Raw genomic sequence first — 13,227 nt, forward strand, 5'->3', positions numbered from 1 at the left:
AAATAGCTTGCATTATTAGTTAACGCTAAAGAATTGGATGTTCCCCGAATCAACAATCTACAGCAGTGATCCTCAGCCAAGGTTCCGCTTGAATTTGCTGACTATCAGCACAAGGGGGCAATGTTCCACTGACCACCAGCTTTTGGCTGGATCTGCAAAAGGCATCTGAATGCATTTCCTACCTTGTGGGGGCTTCTGCTAAAGTCAGAGCCAGTCCAAGGAAATATGTATATGCTTGCTCTTGTTTTCATGAATTCCCCACAAGCAACTAAATATGACGCTGCAGAATCAAATATGCCAGGGAGACAGTACGACATTAAAAGAATCTCAGTCTATTTTTTTTTTTTGGTACCAGGGATTGAACTCAGGTCCTTGCACTTGCGAGGCAGGCGACAGAACCACTGAGCTAAATCCCCGGCCCCTCTCAGTTTATTAATTAGAACATCTCTTTGCTAAATCTTAGATATTAAATTTCAGTTTTTTATAAGAAAACTCAAAATTAAATCTTATGTTAATAAAAATGAATGTATTAAAACTCACAGCCAATCCAAGTAAATCTATCTATCTATCTATCTATCTATCTATCTATCTATCTATCTTTGGCAGTGCAGACCAGCCATGCAAAAGTTTGGACAGGTTGCATTAATGAGTTGCAGCTTGTGATGTCATTGCCTGGCACTATTATTCCTTTCTAAGCATGCACATGGCCCCTATGTGTGGTGTAATCCAATATTTGGCTGTTGGGGTGATGTTGAGGTGACTTGGCTTGCATGCTGACAGAGAAAGCTCTGCTCACTGTGGAATGTGTGCCATAGACTCACCACCACTGGCCAGCGATGTCTGAACAAAAGCATAGCATCCAAAATAAGAAAGAGAAGACCCAACTCTAGGCTGTACTGAGCCGATTGTATCATGAGTACTATTCTCAATTCTGGGCAACAAATTTTATGAAAGATATTAATAAACCACTGTTGGTCAAGACTCATGAGGACAATCTTGAAAAATGTACTATACAATCAAGAAATAGCTATAGGTACACAAGAACATTTTATACCCATCACAATAATTATTGCTATCCCAACAATTCTATCACCTCCAAAAATTCAAGTGTAGGAATTTTCAAATGTCAAGAGGAGAGGTGACTCAGTGGGAGGAAAGTTTTTACTTTTGTATTGTATACTTAAAGGTAGGGATTTGGCTTTACTCACATCTATTTGGAAACTGATGTATAAGACTGTAATAAAAAAAACTCTAGTAAGTCCAATGTTAAGGCTACTCAACCTTGCCATGGTGTCCCTCTTATTCTTTACACAGTGATAGAGGTGGGGAAGAGGACATGGGTAGCTGGCCTTGGGAGAATAGCACCCTGAGACCATTTGTACAATGAGTCAATATTTCATTATTGATCACAAACTGAACAGGTATTATACTTTCTAAGAGTTCTTGAATTTGTGTCACTAGCTCGGTGTTTGTATTCCCTTATTTCTTTTTTCCCATTATTTCTTAAAATACTAAGATATATTAATATCAAAACAGTTCTTAAATATTTCTTAAAACCAAAAGACAGCAGGAAAGCAAATCTTACTTAGTCTTTATCTAACCAAAGTTGGGATAAGACTTATGGCTGAAAGAAGTAACAGGATAAATCAAACAGGACATGCAGTCTTTATGAGCAAACCAAATGAAAGTGGCTTAATAACAATAACATTTCTTGCTTTCTTAAATTCTGGAGGTAGGTTCTTAGTATGACAATGTTGTCAGGGACCCTGGTTCTTTCTTTTTCTTCCACTCTGCCTTCTTTAGTATGTGATTGTATCTTCTCAGTGTTTGCAAATTGCTTACCACTAGTCTGAACTCCACAGCCCCATGGAAGATATCTCAGGCAGGAAGGAGATAGAAAAAAGGAACTTCTTTCACGTAGTTCTTGCTTTTACAGGGTAGAAAGTCTTTTCTAGAAGTTATACCTAGGACTTTGATATCTCGTTAGAAAGGATTAAGTCAACACACCTTGGTCATGTGAAAGTAGAACGAACATGAACTTAAACCCCTTGAATTTATTCTTTGGGGTAGGGAACATTGACTTCTGAATGGAATCAGGACTTTGTAAGAAAGAAAGGGACCTAACATGAAAAACCAACAGGGTTCACCACAATGGTTTTCTTCTCTTCTCTCTTTATGTCACTTTAGGGATTTTACCTATTGTATACCTACTGCTCCCTTCAAAATCTATATTTGTTTCTAAGTTTTCCTAAGGTCCACATACATTACCATCTACCCATTATGTATCTACACCTGAGTGTCCTGTAGTAGCTCATATGTGTGTCTAAAATTATGCACTTCTACCTCATCCTGGAATGGAGAAGAACTTTTATTACTACCAAAATATACTGATTAAAATACTACTGATCATCTAGTCTTCAGTACTAGGAAACAGGATTATCTTGAACTACTCCTCCACATCCTATTCTAACTTCTCTTGATTTAAACTTTTTTCCAACTCAATATATCTTGTATCCACACTCTCCAAATGGATCTGTTAGTTGTTTTTAGGGTGACAATGTATGCGCTTGTATGAATACATGAACATATGTTCAGTGTAGGGATATATAAATGCATGTTCAGTGAGCTTTAACCAAACCTGGAAATATCATTCTTAATTCCATTTATGTACACTGGCAGCTAATAAAGGTGAGAAGCATTATAAAGTCTTGGCTTGCTTTTGTAAAGTGATACTAAGTATAATTATTTATGTGAACTTTTACTATTTGTTCCTAATTACCATGCACTAAAATTGTGATGACGACAACAAATAAGAAAACTAACTTCCTTTTACACACAAAACACGACCAAAAATGTCCCTCCAAAGACAAAATACAGAAGACAACAAATAACTGTGTGTCCAATCAAATTTATTGTTTTATTCATTTATGATTGAGATGATTACATTTCAGAAAAGAAAGTTTAGATAACAGTGGTCTCATGATTGCTAAAGTTAAAATGCTCCCATTTTATTTAGTTAGTGGAATTTAATTATACATGAAGTTGAATGACCTAAGAATACCAAGGCAAGAATGAAATATTGGTTCAATTATCATCTCAAACAAACAAAAGAATTAATGTAAATTTATTGTCATAATTATAGGGCTCTTAAGTACTAGAATGAAGAAATTCATGGCTATGGAGAAAGTACTTGGACATAAGTGCTGTGGAGTACTCCATCTAACTCACTCAGCCTAGAAACTCTACTGTTGTTGAGCATGTCTGGTCACACTCAGAGGATGCAAAGGGCCTCCATAAATATAATAATATAATTATCTTAAATATGTTAATAAATACATATATAAATAACTTAAAAATAACATTCTGTGGTCTGTCTTCTTCTTGAGGCTCAGCTTCAAGACTTATTTGACTAAAATGACCTTACTATTTGAGATAAAAAAACACTGAGGCAGGAAAGACATAGGTATCATTCTCTCCCTTTTGAAAATGATAAAACTGAGATCCCAGTAACTATTCCTAGTTGACTAAAAGTCTATCAGGGCCGGGGATTTAGCTCAGTGGCTTCACTGCCTGCCTTGCAAGCACAGGGACCTGAGTTCAATCCCCGGTACCCCCCCCCCCCCCAAAAGTCTATCAGTAATTTAGAAGCAGAAGGCACAAAGTTGGAATGAAATCCTAGGCCTGTAGCTTCTCATTCCAACTGCTATTTGTGTATTTTTTAGTTTTCTTATGCCTTGGCTAACCTGTCTGTAATATGAGGAGAATCTTTTTGGTAGCTGCAGTCAGTAGCCCTGGTCCTCCTACGAATGTTATGAAGAATGATAATTAAAATGATTGGTACTGTGCAAAGTATAGGGTGTTCTTTAAATAACAAATAGCATTATATGTTAATGTTGGGTCTGTTAGATATTCCCTTCTCTTACAAAGAGGGTAAACATTCATTTAGAATTACAAAGGCTCAGCACATGCTCAGCAAATGAGTAAGAGTAACGAGTTTGACTTCTTCATGTACATAGTACATACAGACTAATATGGTACATCCAGAGTCGACTCTGGTTTTAGGATATCTGAAAGTCTGTCATAGAGGATGATCCCCTGGCCATGTGCACCAGACTGTCTTCCTTTGTGGCAATGAGCAGCTCTGAATTGGCAGCTGACCTGAAGAAGTTATGACCTCTTTCATTTTCCCAGAAGAAGAGCAGGTTGAGCTCATTACCTGTGATGATTTTTGGTGTCTCAGGCATCTCCTATGATAAAGAGAAGAGAATTATATTAGAGAACAAGAAGATGCTAGACAAAAAAAACTGAAGCCCAATCCTCTGACATTTGGCTTCTTTTTAGAAATAGCACGTGTATTTTTATTTTATTTATGTATTTATTTATTTTTTTGGTGCCAGGGATCAAACTCAGGACCTTGCGCTTTCGAGGCAGGTGGCAGAACCACTGAGCTAAATCCCTGGCCCAGAAACAGCATGTTAGGACTATGACTCTAAAATGATGATACATGTTCTTCATTCATCAAGCATTTATTACATGCTAATTAGATGTATGACCTAGTTTATTCATTAGTTGGAGAGAAATCTAAATTAGTCATGAAGATTGCCAATGGAACTAGTTTCTCTGGGCAGGGGGGGATGAAACATTGTTTGTGTCCTGCCTTCAACATAGGCATAAGGCATTTTCTTCAAATCTGAGCACCAACTATTCTAACGCCTTTAAGCATTTTAACCTCTAAGTGTGCAAATCATACTTTTGGGAAAACAATTTAGCATTTAGATCACATTCATCTTCACATTTATTTAAAACAATTAAAGGTTACACACACACACACACACACACACACACACGCACACACACACACACCACTGTCCCATCCCAGATAGATCAGCATCTGAACACTTTGGATACAATCTCTTTAAATTATATTCTTCCTAAGTATAGAATCTAACGATTCTTTCATGGAAAAATGAATTTCACATTCCATGCTTAGTTGCTCCTTTCCTACTCTTTTTAATCTAAAACTAGTAAATATCCTTCTGAGGTTTCCTTGGGATTTTCAGTGTCGGCAATGATTTTATTACCCAAGCTTATTCCTCTGCTAGTTTTTTCCATCTCAGCAAATCAAGTCTCTCCTCTTCTTCCTGTTGTTTCATCTCCAAAATATAATCCAATTCCATTTCTTTCCACTTTATCCTATTCCACAACTACAGTCATAACCTCTTAATTGGGCTCTCTGCTTTCTCTATACTGGTATAGTCTTCATTTAAGAAATATAAGTAGGTCAGGACATTGCACTATCTGAAACTTTTTAATGGCTTTTCATTGTACTTCAAATGAAATCCAAATGCAAATCCTATAAGCATTGCCCCTGCATATCTTTCTTCCTCACAATTTCCCACATTCCTGGAGCTGGACTTTAAGCTCATGAAGCTAGGGGTTAGGTGCCTGTAGGCTCTTCTGTTTAGAATGCCCCACCCTACTAATCCTCTTGTATGGTATGATCTTTTCTACCAGCAATTCTCAACTCTGCTTTTGCTACTCCAGATAAATAACATGCTGCCATTTTACTCTCTTTGAGCCCTATTCAGTTTCTTTACAGTACCTTGCACTTTTTGCCGGTCATTTGACTTGGTCCCAGAAGGCTAAAGAGATAGGGACTTTGATATACAACTGTCCTTACAGCAGTAGGCACTGTGCTTGACAAGTAGAAGGCACTCACTAAATAATATTTGTTGAATGAATTCCTAAGTAAAGCTATGGCCCCATTCTATGGACATCATTTTTATTTGACTTGATCCATAAATTCTAATTGGGGCAGGAGGCATTGGGTTATACATTTATTGAATGAAAATTAACTACTTACCAGTAGAGAAAATACTTAAGGCTATAAGGCTATATTGTGTGTGTGTGTGTGTGTGTGTGTGTGTGTGTGTTTGAGGGGGATAGTAGGAGAGAAGATGAGAGGGGCTGTGATGAGGGGTAATAATAGCACTCATAAAAAGGGAGAGGCACAGGAGAGAGAAGAGAAGGTCAGGGTTTGAATCTTGGTTTCCCACTTTTTTATTTGTGGCCCTTGACAGGTGGTCATTCCTCTCTGATCTCAGATGGCTCACTAAGTTTCTTGGAGGCAGACCACATTGTCCTAATGTCAGGTGTCATGTAGTCAGGTAATATTGTCAATAAAGATTTGTGGAATACATGGATGCCCTGGGATGAGAAGTGAATAGGGTCAGGAAAAGCAAAAGGAAGTAATTTATCTTATTTTCTTTGCCACCTCCATTGCCCCTCTCATAGATTCTGCCCAGATTTTGCCTCTGAGGATAGGTAAGAAGTCAGATGGGGGTAGAGTATGGGGGAGGGATGTGGAAGAAAGGGAAGAGGACTGTGACACCATTCTAGGAGCATAAATGGGAAGTAATGAGGGTAAGCTGGAGACTGGGGAAACTGACCTTCAGCAACATGGGCTGGTCTTCTTCTTGGGCACTCACAAACAGTCGGGTTTTTGAGATTCTTAAAGTCACAGGATTTGTATTATCATCTGTTGCTGATATGTAGCCACCCATGTCAAATTTCACAGCTAAAGAGAAGAGCCAAAAAGAAAGTGAATTCATTGTATTTTTATAAAATCAAATGTTTATGCAGATTGTGTGTGTGTGTGTAATTAGGTTCCCAACTCCAGAGTAAATAAATACTCGGAATTCAGAAATAGAACTTTGCATATCTCTGTATCCTTTTCAATATCCACATATTTATCAGGCAGGTAATAGTTAATGTTTTTAGCATTTCCTATGTTGATGGAATACTTAGGGGATGAATAAATATTTGTTGGGTCTTGTTATGTTTGTGGGATAAGACTATCATTTGTTAGTTCATGAGTTCATAATGAGCTAAAGAGTGGAAAGTCAAGAAACGTGACACATGCATATGAAAAAGTAGTTCAATTTCTTGGTGGCACATGCCTGCAGTCCCAGCGTTCTGGGAGGCTGAGGCAGAGTACCACAAGTTTGAGCCCATCCTGGGCAGCTCAGAAAGGCCCTATATCAAAATAAAAAATAAAAATATAAAAAGGGCTGGGGATGTAGCTCACTGTGCAAACCTTGTATTCAGTCCCCAGCACTGCTTAAAAAAAAGAAAAGAAAAAAGAAAATCCATGGGAGGATCAACATAGCAACATGATTGAAAAGTGCTATTGAAAATAGCAATTACATATACTATGTCAGTATGTGATAAATTTTTTAGACATAATAAATTTCATTCTTTTGAACACATTACAGCTTATTGGTTACTTTGCCTCACAACTCAGTTATCAAGAATAACAGAAATCTTCCCAGTTCGGTGTTATTTCTAAGTTTGATTTTTAGGATTTTTAATGGACAGTGATTGCTCCTCATTGGCTTCTGGGTGAATTTGAGTAAGTCATTTAATATTTCTGACACTCAGGTTCTTCATCTTTAAAATCAGAAGGTAAGAATATCTACAAGAGCCAAGGAGAGAGGATGCCAGAAAGCTTTGTGTTCCCCTCATTGTTCTCAGGGAAACTCTTGTCTTGTGGAATCTGTAGTTTGGCTGAAATTTCTGTCTTTGGGATTTTTTACCAGGAGTTGGGATGGGGGGATGTGTTTCATCTTATTCTGGTATTGTGCAAAGTCAAGGTTCTAGGGAGGTTCATTCTTTGAAATCAGAATGCTTGAAAGAAATAAAAGGAGAGGAGGGTAACAAGTTGACCATTTACCTTCCTGGCTCAGGTCAGTTAATGCAACAGCCCTGAGGTATTGACCCGTCGCATCTAGAGTTATACTTTGATGAATGGAATCACTTAGGACAAATTCCTTCCTGAGAATCCTCATGTATTTGTATCTCACATTGCTCTGGAGGGTGTGAGGTGCTGACTGCGGCTTGATGATTTCTAAAACCATTATCACAAGTTCAGATTAACATCTAGGTACAAACACAGAAGATATATACATGCTATTCCGAGCACAGAAAGTAGCTCTGAAAGGGACATTAGGAACAGTTCGATCCAAGTAATGGGATAGAAGTGAAATCAGTTAATACTAGATTTGATTCTAAGATTTGTCTTGGTTTACTTATTTGCTTCTTTTAAAGCGAATTTCTCAGGCAATAGTGTTTTTTTTTAAAAGAGAGATTATTGGTGCAACTTTCTCAGTTTGAGTTGTTTGGAGGTTACTAAGTGACCAGGAAGACTCCCAAGTATTTCCCACCTATATTTTCAAGTGACTATACTGTGAGAAAAAATGAATACATTAAAAATTTATCATTTAAAAAAATTATAATTTTTCACTGAAGGTGTCCATGTACCATCCCTCTTTCTGGAAAGTAGTTTGTCTCAAAAGCCTTGTGGCTCTGAGTAATTTCACTTTTAGGCATCTATTTTAAGGAAATAAAGATTTATTGATAGAGAGATGCTCATTGTCATTTTACTTATGATGGTGAAGAATTGATTCTCTAAGATGCCCTTGGTGAAAAAGGTTGGATATGAAATTGCATATTCTTGATAATGTAAAATATGCTTGTTCCTGTGTGTGTCTGTATAAAGAAAAGACTTTAAAGAAACATATGGTAGTATTTGTGGGGGTAAACTCTGAAGTAGCAAAAATGAGTGATTTTTATGTTCTTTAAAAAATATTTTCTTGTATTTTTAAACTTTCTGGGTGAACGTATATTATTGCTTAGGTGTATATTAAAAACAGGAATATTGGTTTATATGTCATGTGGAAACATATATGGTAAAGGCATGAAAGAAAAACCATGATTTTAATAGTCAAAGCTGAATAGATTTGAGCATCTCCCACACACAGACTGTGTGACTTTGGGCAGGCTGCTTATCTCAGTGAGCTTAATTTCGTCATGTGTAAAATGAGAATGTAAGATTGTTGTGAGGCTTAGAGTTAGTGCAGCCATTAGTAAATCAGTGGTATTGGCTGCATCAGTAATAGTAGTAGCAACAGCTAACATTTCTTGAGTGGTTACTATGCACCAGACATTATTCTAGTTCAGAAGTTTGGAAGCATTGACTCATGTAATCTTGTTAACAGTTCAATGAGGCAGGGACTCTGATCATCTCCAATTTACAGGAGAAGGAACTAAAGCATAGGAAGATGAAATGACATGCCAAATGAGGTATAGTTAGTAAGTAGAGGTCACCAACTAGCAGTCTATACACACTTTTGCTGGAAAGGCTAAAATTCTTATGACCTTTACAATGTGGTCAAGAGAGGAGCTCACAAATAAATATACAAGACTCAGGCTATTTCTAACCCACCTACACACACCAGAGAAGGGCAAAAATTCATTTTCCTTTGTAAAGGAAAATGTCTTTTTTTTTCTCTCTCTCTCTTTTTTTTTTCTGACTGTAGATTTTATTTCCCCTATGCTCTATTGTCTCCATTTACTTAAAACTGAAAAACAAGGGCACCATTGTGTTTGACTCCTTACCTTCTTCTGGATCATTGGCGATGGCGTCCAGATCTTCATTAGTAATGGTTTGATTTAAGCTCAGCCATCTCTTCTTCAGAACTGTCCCATGGGCTGACGTTGACACCACCACCAAGTTCTTCTTGAAGGTAAGCTCAGATGCTTCAGAGGTTTCAAGTGTTCTCAGAGACATGGATGTATTCATGCAGTTCTTGTCAAGTGGGCCATAGCTTGTGTCATAGAAGGATTTCTATGGGGAGGAAAAAAATGACAACTGAGAGGCTATCTGTGGCCATAGAATGAAATTTTTTTCAGTAGGAGCTGTATTCAATGGATGTATCAAGAAAGCTCTTCATTCTGGCCCTGGGTAACCCATGCTTCCTTAGTTCTTCCACCCCCTTTTCCCTCCTTCCCTTCTTCCTCTTGCCCTGTTTCCCTGAAAGCAGGTGATTTCTTAGGAAAACATTTTCATCCATCTGCAGGCTCAAAAATGATATGTTGTAATGAAACAAGTTGACAAATCATCTGAGTGAGTGATAGCCCTCCACTGAGTTCCCTCTCAGGGGGTTAAATGTCTATTTCACAGCATTCTAAAATATTTCAGAAATACATTCAGCCCTCTGTATCCATGAGTTTTGCATCTTGAGATTCAACCAACATCAGATCAAAAATATTTGGAGAAAATAAATTGCATCTGTATTGTACATATACAGCTTTCTTCTTGTCTCATTATTTTCTAAACAACACAGTACAACAATTACTTACATAGCATTTATACCAAGTTGGTATTATAAATAATTTAGAGATGATTAAGTACACAGGAGGATATGTGCAAGGTATTTGCAAATGCATATGCAACAGATTTTTGCATCTGCAGATATTGGTTCCACAGGGGTCCTGGAACCCATTGCCTGTGATACCTAGGGATGGCTGTACTCTTCTGGGAGCAGCTTTCAAAGCCAGTACCACAGACACAGAAAATAACACAGCTGGGTGAGTGTTGACAAGTTTCTCATCTCCAACTGGCCTGCTTCTTTTACCTCAGCTCCATGGGCCATTATGTTGGGAGGGCTATTTCCAACCTCTGATGTTGGAATCAGAGGACAACCATAACATTTCACATTGGGAGACAGAGCCCTGGTGAAGTGACCAGAAGGGCTGCACCAGGATGGCATAGCTGACATCCAAAGAAGCCTGACCCAAGAGACTCTTGTTTTCAGGGCTTTGGGATAGTAATGCTCTGATTTGTAAAAGCTGAAGAACACAAAGAGTCCTGTAAGCTATTAGTGTAGACAAGCAAGAGGTCTAACTTGTAATGAAGAAATCCTGGTCTCTGGACCTCTAGCGAGGACAAAACAAAAGTATCTAAGGCTCAACACCCTGTTTTGATCTTTTGGTGAAGGATATGCAGCGTGAGAAAAACAGCCCTGTAAGAGGAGCAATCATCTTCCTACCTGATTCAGAGAGAGATGGTCAATGGCAGAAGCATATTCTTCATTTTCACTGTCAAAAAAGTGACGAGGATGTAATTCAGTTGTTTCACTATGGTCACTGAGCATTGAATTTTAATGAGCACATTAGCTTTGGGTGAAACACACACAAATCATTACTGTTATCATTGAAAATTAAGGACAGCTATATATTCACATATATACAGTAATTCATACTTCATTAATTTGGAATTAGTAATCATTAGAACAAGCATTGTACTTTATGTATAAAATCTGGATTTGGCTAACAACTTGAAGAGTTTTAATTTGATTTCACAGGAAAAAGTTCTTCAAGAACAGAAATACTTTTGAAACACTACATAGATCCTCTGTAACACACACACTACTTTCATGTATTTACTAGAATAGATTTAATAATTAATACTTGGAAAAATATCCAGACAACATCTTGGTAGCTTAGTTTGTGTTCATAATTACTATAGGTAATGGGAACATAATGTTAGTTCAAAATGTCCTGTAACTAACTCTTGGTTTATGTCTCTTCTGTATCTGAATGAAGTTTGACTTTGTATGTACACTGATGTACTCAAATTGCTGGGGAGTTATCTCCTCTCCCAACAGAGATTCAGCTCTCCTGAGAATAGATTCTCTTGCACACCATACATTAAAACCCATTACCGTAACAGGGCATGTGGACTCAGTTGAGGCTGTATCTAAGTTGATGTTGAAATTCACATAGGACCCAGCAGACCTCAAAAATAACTTTTCTATAATGTTCACCTCAGTTTAACATACTGCATACTTAGTTCTCCTTGGTGTTTTATGAAGCTGACAGTATGCTTTTCCATAGCCTCTGCCAGCCCAATCCCATGCTGGCCATTGTAACTCCTAGCTACATTCTAATAAGCCTCGAACCTCCCATTAAATCACAAGAGATAGAATCTATTTTCTACCTGTAACAGCTCTTCAGGTCTTCGAACAGGTTCGGAATTTCGGCCATCTTGACTTCTGCAACAGGAAGACACCAGTGGCTGTCAGCTCAGCCAGCATATGAGCCAGATGCCAGGAAGGGCAACTACCTCTGCCTCGTGCTTCTTAAGAAACTCCTTTGACTGACTTAGGCCACACCCAGCATTTTCCCCATTCTTCTTCTGCTCACTCTCTTGCATTATTTTATATGCATCTGCCTCTTCTACTGGATTGTAAACCTCTTTTAGAAAGCTTTATTTATCTTGGTATTCCTTATGTAGCCAACTCTATGCATTGCACATAGTAGTCATGCAATCAATGCTTGGATAGCTTAAAAGAAATAAAGCCACAAGAAAGAGATATTCACTTTATACAGATGCAAGAGAGAAACAGAAATGTTCAGTTTTCTCTTAATAGTTCTTGGTGGTAGAAAATTCCTCCCACAGAGGAAGACTTGGCTGTACCCACAGATGTCCTTAGATAAATCCAGTTTTCTGGCTGCCCTTCATTTCCCCTTCAGTAAAACAAGATAGCCATTTTCTTAAATCTAACTGGTGTATAATTCTAGCTCATACACCAAATCAAGAAAGGACAGGAAAAGAAAAAAGGAAGAGGCCATATTTTTAAGACAACAAAGGAGAAAATAAAAACACTTAAAGATGTGGTAAGGACAATACCTTTGCCGACTCAAGTGCCAATGAAATGACTTCCTCACTGCTTTGGAACTCCAGCCTGAGTCAGGCTTCTTTGCCTTTTATAATTGTCTCTCTAAGTAGGTGTGGCCCTAAGTGTGTCACCCGGAATTTACAGGAAATCTGTTTTTTATTTTATATGTTTATTCAACTTGATACTGGCCAGAATAATGAGAGCTTGTATACTTGTATACTTGGTAATATTGCTGTTTGCAAAGATTCCAGGAGTTATTGACTTAACTCATTTATTTATTATTTGCTCCATATAATTGTAGTCCTAGAAAAAGGGAAGAACAGCAGGAAGCTTATCAAATTTCTAAAAATAAATGATGTAGTAGGAAGGAAGAAATCCCTGAATCAGGATTATAGATTACCAGAGTTAGAGAGAAGCTGGGTAGCTGTACTTCATGTTTTGGCTTGATTTTGTTTATTGTGTCCCAGGGTTGAGTGTAAATTGGCAGAATAATTGATAGCTACTGGCAGCTATGGGGTGGCATTTGAGGAAAATGAACCATTTGTTTCTGAAGGGGGATACTTGCTTGAATGTGGCACAAGTTTATCTGAGTATGGAGTGACAACATGGTTAGATTAGGACAGAGGAGAGAAAATTGGTATTTGACCAACAAAGTCTTCACCCTCTTACTCCTTAGAAGTGTCCACACATTTCCTACACATGTGAT

General features: G+C 37.7%; 1 protein-coding gene across 3 annotated transcripts; it reads right to left on the reverse strand.

Annotated features, from left to right (window-relative positions):
• Positions 1–2,707: 2,707 nt before the first annotated feature.
• On the reverse strand, positions 2,708–12,616 carry Il1a (interleukin 1 alpha). Of its 3 annotated transcripts, none has more exons than XM_021258166.2 (7): positions 12,533–12,584; positions 11,840–11,894; positions 10,890–11,016; positions 9,457–9,685; positions 7,733–7,906; positions 6,450–6,577; positions 2,708–4,247 (listed from the first exon to the last, which is right to left on the reverse strand). In XM_021258166.2, the coding sequence occupies exons 3-7, from the start codon at positions 10,992–10,994 to the stop codon at positions 4,059–4,061; spliced, it is 825 nt and encodes a 274-aa protein (XP_021113825.1). In that variant the 5' UTR covers positions 10,995–11,016; positions 11,840–11,894; positions 12,533–12,584; the 3' UTR covers positions 2,708–4,058. The 3 variants fall into 3 exon arrangements, with proteins under 3 accessions (XP_021113825.1, XP_087060360.1, XP_004844586.1); XM_004844529.3 differs by having other exon boundaries at positions 2,712–4,247; positions 10,890–10,938; positions 12,533–12,616; XM_087204234.1 differs by lacking the exon at positions 12,533–12,584 and having other exon boundaries at positions 11,840–12,520.
• Positions 12,617–13,227: the final 611 nt, after the last annotated feature.

This window comes from Heterocephalus glaber, unplaced genomic scaffold, assembly GCF_053883595.1.
Source record: "Heterocephalus glaber isolate CG9 unplaced genomic scaffold, H.glaber_assembly_v1.0 deba00000470, whole genome shotgun sequence".
In the NCBI taxonomy this organism is placed as follows: Eukaryota; Metazoa; Chordata; class Mammalia; order Rodentia; family Bathyergidae; genus Heterocephalus; species Heterocephalus glaber.

Coding starts and splice junctions, on each gene's coding strand:
- Il1a (XM_021258166.2), bottom strand. CDS start 10,994: ATGCTCAGTGACCATAGTGAAACAACTGAATTACATCCTCGTCACTTT. Junction 7,907..9,456: donor CGCCAATGATCCAGAAGAAG/GTAAGGAGTCAA, acceptor TAATGGTTTTAG/AAATCATCAAGCCGCAGTCA. Junction 4,248..6,449: donor ACCAGCCCATGTTGCTGAAG/GTCAGTTTCCCC, acceptor TCTTTATCATAG/GAGATGCCTGAGACACCAAA.